A 15,068-nucleotide genomic window follows, 5' to 3' on the forward strand; every position below is an offset into this window, starting at 1 on the left:
TTCAAGCAAATCTCTACATTGAGTTTATTTCATGGGTAGATAAGATCTACATAAAAAAAGTACTAAGCAACAGTTCAAGAAGTTACCAATAAGAATATCATTTCAGTGCCTGATGACTGTAATGGTGGTTGGCAGGTGTGGTAGGGGTTTAGAAGAGAGAAATTTCAGAAGAGAAAGATGCCGGAGTAATCAGCATAAACTAAGATGAGGAGAGGTCTACCTCATGTTTTGAAACAAAGGTATAAAAGGAAGAGGTAGAGTTTGAACTATTCAGCTTTGAAAAGTGAGTAGACATAGAGAAGGTGGAGAGAAGTGTAACAGATAAAAAGGTATTTGAGCCAAGTTCTTGGTGTGGCAAGTTACTGCTGCTGTTTTGAGAAGTGTTGTGTAAAACCTGTTACCATCTTGGCTCTTTCTAGGTCTTCCCGGAGTTTGCTGCTGCCCATTCAAATTTAGCAAGTGTACTGCAGCAGCAGGGAAAACTGCAGGAAGCTCTTATGCATTATAAGGAGGCTATTCGGTAAGAGACTCAGCCTTCTTTCTTTGTCTTCAAAGTTTTTACGTTTGGCATGTGGTTTTTAATGATGACATCTAAGTTAACATTATAAGGGGTTAAAGGGTTTTGTGTTAGATAAAGTTTTTGTCTTCCCCTTTAGAATCAGCCCTACCTTTGCCGATGCTTACTCTAACATGGGAAACACTCTAAAGGAGATGCAGGATGTCCAGGGAGCCCTGCAGTGTTACACTCGTGCCATTCAGATTAACCCTGCATTTGCAGATGCCCACAGCAATCTCGCTTCCATTCACAAGGTACAACTGTTATTGTAATTGTTATCTTAGCACTTAATGCTTAATTTTATGAAAATGTTTAACCATGCCACTTTATTTATTTCCAGGATTCAGGGAATATTCCAGAAGCAATAGCTTCTTACCGCACTGCTCTGAAACTTAAACCTGATTTTCCTGATGCTTATTGTAATTTGGCTCATTGCCTGCAGGTAAGGAATAATAGGCCAGTAATTGTCTTTCAGTGTTGTAATCTCTGTTTAATTTTTATGTGCCATATTAATCCAAGCCTGACTGGAGACAGTGTTTTTTAATATGTGTGTGACATTACTTCAGGCCAGAGACACATAAAATGGCAAATCCTGTAATAGGGTTTCTGGATAATAACTTCTTTTTGCCTCTTCTAGATTGTTTGTGATTGGACAGACTATGATGAGCGAATGAAGAAGTTGGTCAGTATTGTGGCTGACCAGTTAGAGAAAAATAGGTTGCCTTCTGTGCATCCTCATCATAGTATGCTGTATCCTCTTTCTCATGGCTTCAGGAAGGCAATTGCTGAGCGGCATGGGAACCTCTGCTTGGATAAGGTGCGATTCTTTGGTTTTAATCTTTTTGTTGTAAAGTAAAACACAAATACAGAAAGTGACAGGCGTCAAATGTGTGGCTTGATGAATTACCAAGTGAACACCACTCAACTGAAAACAAGTTTTGTTAGCCACCCCAGAAGCCTCTTCCATTATGTCCTGCTGCAGTCATAACTCTTTCCATCTCATAACATGGACTCTTTAAACAAAATACTAACTGATGGTGTTTTCCTTTAATTTGAACACCATACTTTTCAATAAAGTGATTTTTTATACTCATCTTTGAGAATTAGAGTGCTACTTGATCAAAGGTGGCAATTTGTTTGGCAGAGTAGACTGGAGTGCTGCTGGGTGTAATTCTGTTTTTAAAAAATGCTTCCCTATAGAATTTTCTAAAATGCAGGGTTTGTCATGCTTTGTCCACACTGCCTCCCTCCTACAAGGTTTAAATTTGCTTGGGCTATCCATAGGCTTCAGGAACAGGTCAAAGTATGAAGCATGTTACATAAACTGCTAAGGCTGCATTGAACTGGTTAATGAATTTAATGAAGTATTCTGGACAAGCTATTCCCAACAGGTCTGAGGTTCAGGTTTGGTGTTGTGTTTTTAGTCATTTTTACATAGATGAAAATTTAGGTATAGCTTTGACTGACAATTGGATTCCATTGGTAGATTAATGTCCTTCATAAACCACTGTATGAACATCCAAAAGACTTGAAGCTCAGTGATGGTCGGCTGCGAGTAGGGTATGTGAGTTCTGACTTTGGGAATCATCCTACTTCTCACCTCATGCAGTCTATTCCAGGCATGCACAATCCTGATAAGTTTGAGGTAAGACTGGTGTTTCTTTGGCGTTGTCATTTATTTATAAAACAAACCCATAGTGATGGCTTCATTGTCACCATCATGTGTTAAGCCTAGTGTCTTTTGGAAAGATTTGAGCTGCAATTATTAAATACACCCTGTGCTGCCTTTCAGGTATTCTGTTATGCCCTGAGCCCAGATGATGGCACAAACTTCCGAGTGAAGGTGATGGCAGAAGCCAATCATTTCATTGATCTTTCTCAGGTAAGTTACATTCTCAACTTCTTATTTTGAGCAAATAGTGAATAAAACTACTGGCATATAGACTGTATTTTTCATGACAGGTATTTAACATCTGCATATGGATAATTGCTTTGATTTTACTTTCTTGATCATTTACATTTGTAATTGGCATGGATCTTGCTGAGGTTGCAAATGAAAGAAATGTCGTATATTTGTGCTTGGACATAAAACTCTGGGGATTGAGCCTGTACTTGTGACAGTAGACACTTAATTTTTTAAAAATTTGGTATTATTAATCTACAATTACATGAGGAATATTATGTTTACTAGGCTCCCCCCTTCACCAAGTACCCCCTACAAACCCCATTATAGTCATTGTCCATCAGCGTAGTAAGATGCTATAGAATCACTACTTGTCTTCTCTGTGTAGTACAACCCTCCCCATGTACCCCCCTACATTATGTCTGCTAATAGTAATTGACTCTTCCCCCCCTTCCCTTATCCCTTATCCCTCCCTTCCCACACATCCTCCCCTGTCCCTTTCCCTTTGGTAACTGTTATTCCATTCTTGGGTTCTGTGAGTCTGCTGCTGTTTTGTTCCTTCAGTTTTTCTTTGTTCTTATACTCCACATATGAGTGAAATCATTTGGTACTTGTCTTTCTCTGCCTGGCTTATTTCACTGAGCATAATACCCTCTAGCTCCATCCATGTTGTTGCAAATGGTAGGATTTTCTTCTTATGGCTGAGTAATATTCCATTGTGTATATGTACCACATCTTCTTTATCCATTCATTTACTGATGGACACTTAGGTTGCTTCCATTTCTTGGCTATTGTAAACAGTGCTGCAATAAACATAGGGGTGCATCTGTCTTTTTCAAACTGGGCTGCTGTATTCTTAGGGTAAATTCCTAGGAGTGGAATTCCTGGGTCAAATGGTATTTCTATTTTGAGTTTTTTGAGGAAATGCCATACTGCTTTCCACAATGGTTGAACTAATTTATATTCTTACCACCAAGGAGGGTTCCCCTTTCTCTAGAACCTCGCCAACATTTGTTGTTTGTCTTTTGGGTGGTGGCGATTCTTACTGGTGTGAGGTGGTATCTCATTTTAGTTTTAATTTGCATTTCTCTGATGATTAGCAACGTGGAGCATCTTATCGTGTGTCTGTGGCCATCTGAATATCTTCTTTGGAGAAGTGTCTGTTCAGATCCTGTGCCCATTTTTTTTTTTTTAAAATAATTATTTTTTATTGAAGGGTAGTTGACGCACAGTATTACATTACATTAGTTTCAAGTGTACAACACAGTGGTAAAACATATATATACATAATTCTAGGTTCCAGCTATCACCCTACCAAGCTGTTACAATATCTTGACTATATTCCTTATGCTATACATTACATCCCGGTTACTTATTTATTTTACCATTAGAAGTCTGTCCTTTTTTTTTTTTTTTTTTTTTTGTGAGGGCATCTCTCATATTTATTGATCAAATGGTTGTTAACGACAATAAAATTCTGTATAGGGGAGTCAATGCTCAATGCACAATCATTAATCCACCCCAAGCCTAATTTTCGTCAGTCTCCAATCTTCTGAGGCATAACAAAAAAGTTCTTAAATGTAGAACAAATTCTTACATAATGAATAAGTTACATAGTGAACAGTACAAGGGCATTCATCACAGAAACTTTCGGTTTTGCTCATGCATTATGAACTATAAACAGTCAGTTCAAATATGAATACTCATTTGGTTTTTATACTTGATTTATATGTGGATACCACATTTCTCTCTATTATTATTATTTTTAATAAAATGCTGAAGTGGTAGGTAGATACAAGATAAAGGTAGAAAACATAGTTTAGTGTTGTAAGAGAGCAAATGTAGATGATCAGGTGTGTGCCTGTAGACTATGTGTTAATCCAAGCTAGACCAGGGCAATAAAACATCTACGTATGCAGAAGATTTCTCTCAGAACAGGGGAGGTGAGGTTCTAAGCCTCACCTCTGCTGATCCCCAATTTCTCACCTGATGGCCCCCCTGCGACTGTGCCTGTCTTAGGTTGTTCCTCCCTTGAGGAATCTTACCCGTCTCTGGCTAACCAGTCATCTTCCGGGGCCATACAGGGAAATGTGAAGTTGGTAAGTGACAGGGAAGCCTTATTGTTTGTAAAGGTTAGCTTTTTACTTCTTTGCATATTTATGCCCTGTGGCTTCTATGCCCAGCATTTGTCTTGAGGTATCTTTACCACTTGGAAGAATTATGATACTCGGTAAATTTGATATGAGGCACGAATTCTATTTAAGGGTTGTAATTAGGAAGGAAGAAGAAAAGCTATAGAAGTAGCAGGCGGAAGAAAACATGAGAAGATTGATTATTTCTTTGACATATCTTCTTGTAGAGTAACTTCAGCATGTATAGGTTTTAAGCTACTACTTAAATTGCGCACACACATTAACATAATAGGAGTATAGTTACATAACCAAAGCATATCTGTAATTACCAGTCATCTCCAGTGAAACCAAGAAAACCAGTTAGGCACCTTAGGCATTTGTGAAAACTTATCTATGATATGGTGGATATTGTCCAACTGAACTTGAACAGTCTGAGAGAAATCAGACAAATTAAAACAACCCATTCCTGGGGACTGTTCACATGCCATATGTTCTTTTTTTTTTTTTTTTTTTTTTTTAATTATTATTTTTTATTGAAGGGTAGTTGACACACAGTATTACATTACATGAGTTTCAAGTGTACAACACAGTGGTAGAACATTTATATACATAATTCTAGGTTCCAGCTATCACCCTACCAGGCTGTTACAATATCTTGACTATATTCCTTATGCTATACCTTACATCCCGGTTACTAATTTATTTTACCATTGGAAGACTGTCCTTTTTTTTTTTTTTTTTTTTGTGAGGGCATCTCTCATATTTATTGATCAAATGGTTGTTAACGACAATAAAATTCTGTATAGGGGAGTCAATGCTCAATGCACAATCATTATTCCACCCCAAGCCTAATTTTTGTCAGTCTCCAATCTTCTGAGGCATAACAAACAAGTTTTTACATGTAGAACAAATTCTTACATAATGAATAAGTTACATAGTGAACAGTACAAGGGCAGTCATCACAGAAACTTTCGGTTTTGCTCATGCATTATGAACTATAAACAGTTCAAATATGAATACTCATTTGGTTTTTATACTTGATTTATATGTGGATACCACATTTCTCTCTTTATTATTATTATTTTTAATAAAATGCTGAAGTGGTAGGTAGATACAAGATAAAGGTAGAAAACATAGTTTAGTGTTGTAAGAGAGCACATGTAGATGATCAGGTGTGTGCCTGTAGACTATGTGTTAATCCAAGCTAGACAAGGGCAATAAAACATCCACGTATGCAGAAGATTTCTCTCAGAACGGGGGGGTGAGGTTCTAAGCCTCACCTCTGTTGATCCCCAATTTCTCACCTGATGGCCCCCCTGCGACTGTGCCTGTCTTAGGTTGTTCCTCCCTTGAGGAATCTTACCCGTCTCTGGCTAACCAGTCATCTTCCTGGACCATACAGGGAAATGTGAAGTTGGTAAGTGACAGGGAAGCCTTATTGTTTGTAAAGGTTAGCTTTTTACTTCTTTGCATATTTATGCCCTGTGGCTTCTATGCCCAGCATTTGTCTTGAGGTATCTTTACCACTTGGAAGAATTATGATACTCGGTAAATTTGATATGAGGCACGAATTCTATTTAAGGGTTGTAATTAGGAAGGAAGAAGAAAAGCTATAGAAGTAGCAGGCGGAAGAAAACATGAGAAGATTGATTATTTCTTTGACATATCTTCTTGTAGAGTAACTTCAGCATGTATAGGTTTTAAGCTACTACTTAAATTGCGCACACACATTAACATAATAGGAGTATAGTTACATAACCAAAGCATATCTGTAATTACCAGTCATCTCCAGTGAAACCAAGAAAACCAGTTAGGCACCTTAGGCATTTGTGAAAACTTATCTATGACATGGTGGATATTGTCCAACTGAACTTGAACAGTCTGAGAGAAATCAGACAAATTAAAACAACCCATTCCTGGGGACTGTTCACATGCCATATGTTCTTTTAACAGTAAATAGTCTGTAGTTGTAAGACTTTGGAGCGCTACAATTTGCACTTCTCCAAATTCTTGGTTGAGTTCCAACAGTATAGATCCAGTCAAATTTGTTGTTTTACTGTATGCACAGGCCAGCTTAGCTATCTCCTTCCTCATTCCCATGGCAAGTCCAGGAACTGGTGGGATGATTGCATCTACAGCTGTAGTAGTGCGTGGATCTTTGTTGGGGTTTTTTGATGATCATCTTCTGGCATGAGTCTTCCAGAGAGTGCAGATGTTGGAAGTTCTTTTTCATATCGTATCTTAGTTCATTTTCGGGGTAGCCCAATTAGGCTTTGATCCTCTTTATAAACACAAACAGACCCTTTGCCTACACTTTTATATGCCCTTTATACCCTTGTGTAGAACTCGTTGGAGGTTACCACACAGGAACTGCCCTTTTTTTTTTGTTTTTTGCTTTGTTTTTGGTATCACTAATCTACACTTACATGACGAATATTATGTTTACTAGGCTCTCCCCTATACCAGGTCTCCCCTATAAACCCCTTTACAGTCACTGTCCATCAGCATAGCAAAATGTTGTAGAATCACTACTTGCCTTCTCTGTGTTGTACAGCCCTCCCTTTTCTCCTACCCCCCCATGCTTGTTAATCTTAATACCCCCCTACTTCTCCCCACCTTATCCCTCCCTACCCACCCATCCTCCCCAGTCCCTTTCCCTTTGGTACCTGTTAGTCCATTCTTGAGTTCTGTGATTCTGCTGCTGTTTTGTTCCTTCAGTTTTTCCTTAGTTCTTATACTCCACAGATAAGTGAAATCATTTGGTATTTCTCCTTCTCCGCTTGACTTGTTTCACTGAGCATAATACCCTCCAGCTCCATCCATGTTGCTGCAAGTGATTGGATTTGCCCTTTTCTTATGGCTGAGTAGTATTCCATTGTGTATATGTACCACATTTTCTTTATCCATTCATCTATTGATGGACATTTAGGTTGCTTCCAATTCTTGGCTATTGTAAATAGTGCTGCAATAAACATAGGGGTGCATCTGTCTTTCTCAAACTTGATTGCTGCGTTCTTAGGGTAAATTCCTAGGAGTGGAATTCCTGGGTCAAATGGTAAGTCTGTTTTGAGCATTTTGATGTACCTCCATACTGCTTTCCACAATGGTTGAACTAACTTACATTCCCACCAGCAGTGTAGGAGGGTTCCCCTTTCTCCACAGCCTCGCCAACATTTGTTGTTGTTTGTCTTTTGGATGGCAGCCATCCTTACTGGTGTGAGGTGATACCTCATTGTAGTTTTAATTTGCATTTCTCTGATAATTAGCGATGTGGAGCATCTTTTCATGTGTCTGTTGGCCATCTGTATTTCTTTTTTGGAGAACTGTCTGTTCAGTTCCTCTGCCCATTTTTTAATTGGGTTATTTGTTTTTTGTTTGTTGAGGCGTGTGAGCTCCTTATATATTCTGGACGTCAAGCCTTTATCGGATGTGTCATTTTCAAATATATTCTCCCATACTGTAGGGATCCTTCTTGTTCTATTGATGGTGTCTTTTGCTGTACAGAAGCTTTTCAGCTTAATATAGTCCCACTTACTCATTTTTGCTGTTGTTTTCCTTGCCCGGGGAGATATGTTCAAGAAGAGGTCACTCATGTTTATGACTAAGAGGTTTTTGCCTATGTTTTCTTCCAAGAGTTTAATGGTTTCATGACTTACATTCAGGTCTTTGATCCATTTTGAGTTTACTTTTGTATATGGGGTTAGACAATGGTCCAGTTTCATTCTCCTACATGTAGCTGTCCAGTTTTGCCAGCACCACCTGTTGAAGAGACTGTCATTTCTCCATTGTATGTCTATGGCTCCTTTATCAAATATTAATTGACCATATATGTCTGGGTTAATGTCTGGATTCTCTAGTCTGTTCCGTTGGTCTGTGGCTCTGCTCTTGTGCCAGTACCAAATTGTCTTGATTACTATGGCTTTATAGTAGAGCTTGAAGTTGGGGAGTGAGATCCCCCCTACTTTATTCTTCTTTCTCAGGATTGCTTTGGCTATTCGGGGTCTTTGGTGTTTCCATATGAATTTTTGAATTATTTGTTCCAGTTCATTGAAGAATGTTGCTGGTAGTTTCATAGGGATTGCATGAAATCTGTATATTGCTTTGGGCAGGATGGCCATTTTGACGATATTAATTCTTCCTAGCCATGAGCATGGGATGAGTTTCCATCTGTTAGTGTCCCCTTTAATTTCTCTTAAGAGTGACTTGTAGTTTTCAGAGTATAAGTCTTTCACTTCTTTGGTTAGGTTTATTCCTAGGTATTTTATTTTTTTTGATGCAATTGTGAATGGAGTTGTTTTCCTGATTTCTCTTTCTGTTGGTTCATTGTTAGTGTATAGGAAAGCCACAGATTTCTGTGTGTTGATTTTGTATCCTGCAACTTTGCTGTATTCCGATATCAGTTCTAGTAGTTTTGAGGTGGAGTCTTTAGGGTTTTTTATGTACAGTATCATGTCATCTGCAAATAGTGACAGTTTAACTTCTTCTTTACCAATCTGGATTCCTTGTATTTCTTTATTTTGTCTGATTGCCATGGCTAGGACCTCCAGTACTATGTTAAATAACAGTGGAGAGAGTGGGCATCCCTGTCTAGTGCCCGATCTCAGAGGAAATGCTTTCAGCTTCTCGCTGTTCAATATAATGTTGGCTGTGGGTTTATCATAGATGGCCTTGATTATGTTGAGGTACTTGCCCTCTATTCCCATTTTGCTGAGAGTTTTTATCATGAATGGATGTTGAACTTTGTCAAATGCTTTTTCAGCATCTATGGAGATGATCATGTGGTTTTTGTCTTTCTTTTTGTTGATGTGGTGGATGATGTTGATGGACTTTCGAATGTTGTGCCATCCTTGCATCCCTGGTATGAATCCCACTTGGTCATGGTGTACGATGGTTTTGATGTATTTTTGAATTCGGTTTGCTAATATTTTGTTGAGTATTTTTGCATCTACGTTCATCAGGGATATTGGTCTGTAGTTTTCTTTTTTGGTGGGGTCTTTGCCTGGTTTTGGTATTAGGGTGATGTTAGCTTCATAGAATGAGTTTGGGAGTATCCCCTCCTCCTCTATTTTTTGGAAAACTTTAAGGAGAATGGGTATTATGTCTTCCCTGTATGTCTGATAAAATTCCGAGGTAAATCCATCTGGCCCGGGGGTTTTGTTCTTTGGTAGTTTTTGGATTACCGCTTCAATTTCGTTGCTGGTAATTGGTCTGTTTAGATTTTCTGTTTCTTCCTGGGTCAATCTTGGAAGGTTATATTTTTCTATGAAGTTGTCCATTTCTTTTAGGTTTTCCAGCTTGTTTGCATATAGGTTTTCATAGTATTCTCCAGTAATTCTTTGCATTTCCGTGGGGTCCGTCGTGATTTTTCCTTTCTCGTTTCTGATACTGTTGATTTGTGTTGACTCTCTTTTCTTCTTAATAAGTCTGGCTAGAGGCTTATCTATTTTGTTTATTTTCTCGAAGAACCAGCTCTTGGTTTCATTGATTTTTGCTATTGTTTTATTTTTCTCAATTTTATCTATTTCTTCTCTGATCTTTATTATGTCCCTCCTTCTGCTGACCTTAGGCCTCATCTGTTCTTCTTTTTCCAATTTCGATAATTGTGACATTAGACCATTCATTTGGGATTGCTCTTCCTTTTTTAAATATGCTTGGATTGCTATATACTTTCCTCTTAAGACTGCTTTTGCTGTGTCCCACAGAAGTTGGGGCTTAGTGTTGTTGTTGTCATTTGTTTCCATATATTGCTGGATCTCCATTTTGATTTGGTCATTGATCCATTGATTATTTAGGAGCGTGTTGTTAAGCCTCCATGTGTTTGTGAGCCTCTTTGCTTTCTTTGTACAGTTTATTTCTAGTTTTATGCCTTTGTGGTCTGAAAAGTTGGTTGGTAGGATTTCAATCTTTTGGAATTTTCTGAGGCTCTTTTTGTGGCCTAGTATGTGGTCTATTCTGGAGAATGTTCCATGTGCACTTGAGAAGAATGTATATCCTGCTGCTTTTGGATGTAGAGTTCTATAGATGTCTATTAGGTCCATCTGCTCTACTGTGTTGTTCAGTGCTTCCGTGTCCTTACTTATTTTCTGCCCAGTGGATCTATCCTTTGGGGTGAGTGGTGTGTTGAAGTCTCCTAGAATGAATGCATTGCAGTCTATATCCCACTTTAGTTCTGTTAGTATTTGTTTCACATATGCTGGTGCTCCTGTGTTGGGTGCATATATATTTAGAATGGTTATATCCTCTTGTTGGACTGAGCCCTTTATCATTATGTAGTGTCCTTCTTTATCTCTTGTTACTTTCTTTGTTTTGAAGTCTATTTTGTCTGATATTAGTACTGCAACCCCTGCTTTCTTCTCACTGTTGTTTGCTTGAAATATGTTTTTCCATCCCTTGACTTTTAGTCTGTACATGTCTTTGGGTTTGAGGTGAGTTTCTTGTAAGCAGCATATAGATGGGTCTTGCTTTTTTATCCATTCTGTTACTCTGTGTCTTTTGATTGGTGCATTCAACCCATTAACATTCAGGGTGACTATTGAAAGATATGTACTTATTGCCATTGCAGGCTTTAAATTCGTGGTTACCAAAGGTTCAAGGTTAGCCTCTTTAGTATCTTACTGCCTAACTTAGCTCGCTTATTGATCTGTTATATACACTGTCTGGAGATTCTTTTCTTCTCTCCCTTCTTGTTCCTCCTCCTCGATTCTTCATATGTTGGGTGTTTTGTGCTGTGCTCTTTCTAGGAGTGCTCCCATCTAGAGCAGTCCCTGTAAGATGTCCTGTAGAGGTGGTTTGTGGATAGCAAATTCCCTCAGCTTTTGTTTGTCTGGGAATTGTTTAATCCCACCATCATATTTGAATGATAATCGTGCTGGATACAGTATCCTTGGTTCAAGGCCCTTCTGTTTCATTGTATTAAATATATCATGCCATTCTCTTCTGGCCTGTAGGGTTTCTGTTGAGAAATCTGACGTTAGCCTGATGGGTTTCCCTTTATAGGTGACCTTTTTCTCTCTAGCTGCCTTTAACACTCTTTCCTTGTCCTTGATCTCTGCCATTTTAATTATTATGTGTCTTGGTGTTGCCCTTCTTGGATCCTTTCTGTTGGGGGTTCTGTGTATTTCCGTGGTCTGTTCGATTACTTCATCCCCCAGTGTGGGGAAGTTTTCAGCAATTATTTCTTCTAAGATACTTTCCATCTCTTTTCCTCTCTCTTCTTCTTCTGGGACCCCTATAATGTGGATATTGTTCCTTTTGGATTGGTCACACAGTTCTCTTAATATTGTTTCATTCCTGGAGATCCTTTTGTCTCTCTCTATGTCAGCTTCTATGCGTTCCTGTTCTCTGATTTCAATTCCATCAATGGCCTCTTGCATTCTATCCATTCTGCTTATAAACCCTTCCAGAGTTTGTTTCATTTCTGCCATCTCCTTTCTGGCATCTGTGATCTCCTTCCGGACTTCATCCCATTTCTCTTGCGTATTTCTCTGCATCTCTGTCAGCATGTTTATGATTCTTATTTTGAATTCTTTTTCAGGAAGACTGGTTAGGTCTGTCTCCTTCTCTGGTGTTGTCTCTGTGATCTTTGTCTGCCTGTAGCTTTGCCTTTTCATGGTGATAGGAATATTCTGCAGAACTGGGATGAGTGACGGCTGGAAGGACTTCCTTTCTTGTTGGTTTGTGGCCCTCCTCTCCTGGGAGAACAGCGACCTCTAGTGGCTTGTGCTGCGCAGCTGCGCACAGACAGGGTTTCTGCTTCCTGCCCGGTTGCTATGGAGTTAATCTCCGCTGTTGCTGTGGGCGTGGCCTGGCTTGGGCAGCTACTCCAAAATGGTGGAGTCGCGTTGGAGCAGGAGCTGCTGGGAGGCTATTTATCTGTGCCCATTTTTTAACTGGATTATTTGCTTTTTGTTTGTTGAGGTGCGTGAGCTCTTTATATATTTTGGATGTCAACCCTTTATCGGATCTGTCATTTATGAATATATTCTCCCATACTGTAGGATGCCTTTTTGTTCTATTGATGGTGTCCTTTGCTGTACAGAAGCTTTTCAGCTTGCTATAGTCCCACTTGTTCAATTTTGCCTTTGTTTACCTTGCCTGGGGAGATATGTTTATGAAGAAGTCGCTCATGTTTATGTCCAAGAGATTTTTGCCTGTTTTTTTCTAAGAGTTTTATGGTTTCATGATTTACATTCAGGTCTTTAATCCGTTTTGAATCTACTTTTGTGTATGGGGTTAGACAGTAATCCAGTTTCATTCTCTTACATGTAGCTGTCCTGTTTTGCCAACACCAGCTTTTGAAGAGGCTGTCATTTCCCCAGTGTATGTCCATGGTTTCTTTGTCGTATATTAATTGACTGTATATGTTTGGGTTACTATCTGGACTCTATTCTTTCCACTGGTCTGTGGGTCTGTTCTTGTGCCAGTTCCAAGTTGTCTTGATTACTGTGGTTTTGTAGTAGAGCTTGAAGTTGGGAAGCAAGATCCCACCTGCTTTATTCTTCCTTTTCAGGATTGCTTTGGCTATTTGGGGTCTTTTGTGGTTCCATATGAATTTTAGAGCTATTTATTCCAGTTCATTGAAGAATGCTGTTGTTATTTTGATAGGGATTGCATTGAATCTGTAGATTGCTTTAGGCAGGATGGTCATTTTGACAATATTAATTCTTCGTAGCCAAGAGCATGGGAAGAGTTTCCATTTGTTAGTGTCCTCTTTAATTTCTCTTAAGAGTGAGTAGACAATATTAACTGAATAAATTGAATAAAATGGTAACTTTGAAGAAGAATAAGTACGTCATTCAAAGAATTTTGTGGACCTTGCGTTTGGTTTTCTGTATTTCTATACTTGTTCTATTGCTGTTTACTCAGGGGCAAAAGTTTTATGATAAATTAAGATGAAAACTTGTTTGGGAATTAATTTGCTGAGGGTGTAGACTAATTTTTTTCTGTGTAAAATGCTGTTGGCCACTTAGGTGATAAGAAGAGATATGCAGTGTATAGTATACTAGTAATTCATATATGAATCATTGAAGTCCTAGCATAAAGCTTGTGAGACTCTGGGCATTCAATAAATAATGTGTACCGACATCTTGTGCAATATGGTTGTTGCTCCAGAAGTATGCCAGACCATTTTTGATGTACAGTTGGGCTCTTCGTGGACAAAAAGTATACCACCTTCTACCTCTGAGTCTCTCAACTGCTTATTGACTGGTCTAAATGCTTCAGCATGGCCTTCATAACCTTTCTGAGTTTGAACACAACCGTTTTTGCCAATACTTCTCACCCATCATTTGCTCTCGTGTATACCCTGTACCATAGAGTGATCCATTCACCATATTTTATTTGTTTATTATTAAGGTATCATTGATATACAAGCTTATGCTCAGATTTCACATGAGCAACATTGTGGTTACTACATTCCCCCCTCTTATCAAGTCCCCACCACATACCCTATTACAGTCACTGTCCATCAGCATAGTAAGATGCTTATAGAGTCACTGCTTCTCTTTTCTGTGCTATACTGCCTTCCCTGTGTCCCCCTATATTATGTGCCTGATCATAATACCCCTTAATCCCCTTCTCCCTCCCTTCACACCCACCCTCCCCAACTCCTTTCCCTTTGGTAATAACCACTAGTCCATTCTTGGGGTCTGATTTTGCTGCTGTTTCGTTCCTTCAGTTTTTGCTTTGTTCTTATACTCCACAGATGAGTGAAATCATTTGGTACTTTGTCTTTTTCCACCTGGCTTATTTCACTGAGAGTAATCCCCTCTAGCTCCATCCATGTTGTTGCAAATGGTAGGATTTCTTTTCTTCTTATGGCTCAGTAATCCATTGTGTATATGTACCACCTCTTCTTTGTCCATTCATCTACTGATGGACACTTAGGTTGCTACCATTTCTTGGCTATTGTAAATAGTGCTGCAATAAACATAGGGGTGGATGTCTTTTTGAATGTGTGATCCTGTTTTCTTAGGGTAAATTCCTAGGAGTGAAATTCCTGGGTCAAATGTTATTTCTATTATTAGTTTTTTGAGGAACCTCCATATTGCTTTCCACAATGGTTGAACTAATTTACATTCCCACCAACACTGTAGGAGATTTCCCCTTTCTCCGCATCCTCGCCAGCATTTGTTGTTGCTTGTCTTTTGGATGTTGGCCATCCTAACTGGTGTGAGGTGATACCTCATTGTGGTTTTAATTTGCAATTCCCTGATGATTTGCAGTGTGGAGCATCTTTTCATGTGTCTGTTGGCCATCTGAATTTCTTTGGAGAAGTGGCTCTTCAGTACTCATAGTATTTTAAACCTACCACACACTTTACTTTGCTTCTTTGTTCATACTGTTCTTGGCTCATACTGTGGTCTGTCCAACTTCCTCAAACTCCTATCCATCTTTGAAGGCCCATTTCAGACACCCGTTCCTCTCTGAAGCCTTGTTATTTGTACATTCAGTCTAGAGGTAAACTCTCCTGTGTTCT

At 38.9% G+C, this 15,068-nt stretch overlaps 1 protein-coding gene across 3 annotated transcripts in view; it reads left to right on the forward strand.

Moving 5' to 3' along the window:
* Positions 1-15,068, forward strand: part of OGT (O-linked N-acetylglucosamine (GlcNAc) transferase) — a 52,136-nt gene that overhangs the window by 20,773 nt on the left and 16,295 nt on the right. For all 3 annotated transcript variants that reach the window (XM_057495957.1, XM_057495955.1, XM_057495956.1), the window contains exons 9-14: positions 420-520; positions 657-810; positions 897-998; positions 1,194-1,373; positions 2,043-2,201; positions 2,349-2,438. In XM_057495957.1, coding sequence (XP_057351940.1) covers positions 420-520; positions 657-810; positions 897-998; positions 1,194-1,373; positions 2,043-2,201; positions 2,349-2,438 — 786 coding nt within the window. The remainder of the gene's footprint in view (positions 1-419; positions 521-656; positions 811-896; positions 999-1,193; positions 1,374-2,042; positions 2,202-2,348; positions 2,439-15,068) is intronic.

The sequence above is a fragment of the Manis pentadactyla genome, chromosome X, assembly GCF_030020395.1.
Source record: "Manis pentadactyla isolate mManPen7 chromosome X, mManPen7.hap1, whole genome shotgun sequence".
Taxonomy (NCBI): Eukaryota; Metazoa; Chordata; class Mammalia; order Pholidota; family Manidae; genus Manis; species Manis pentadactyla.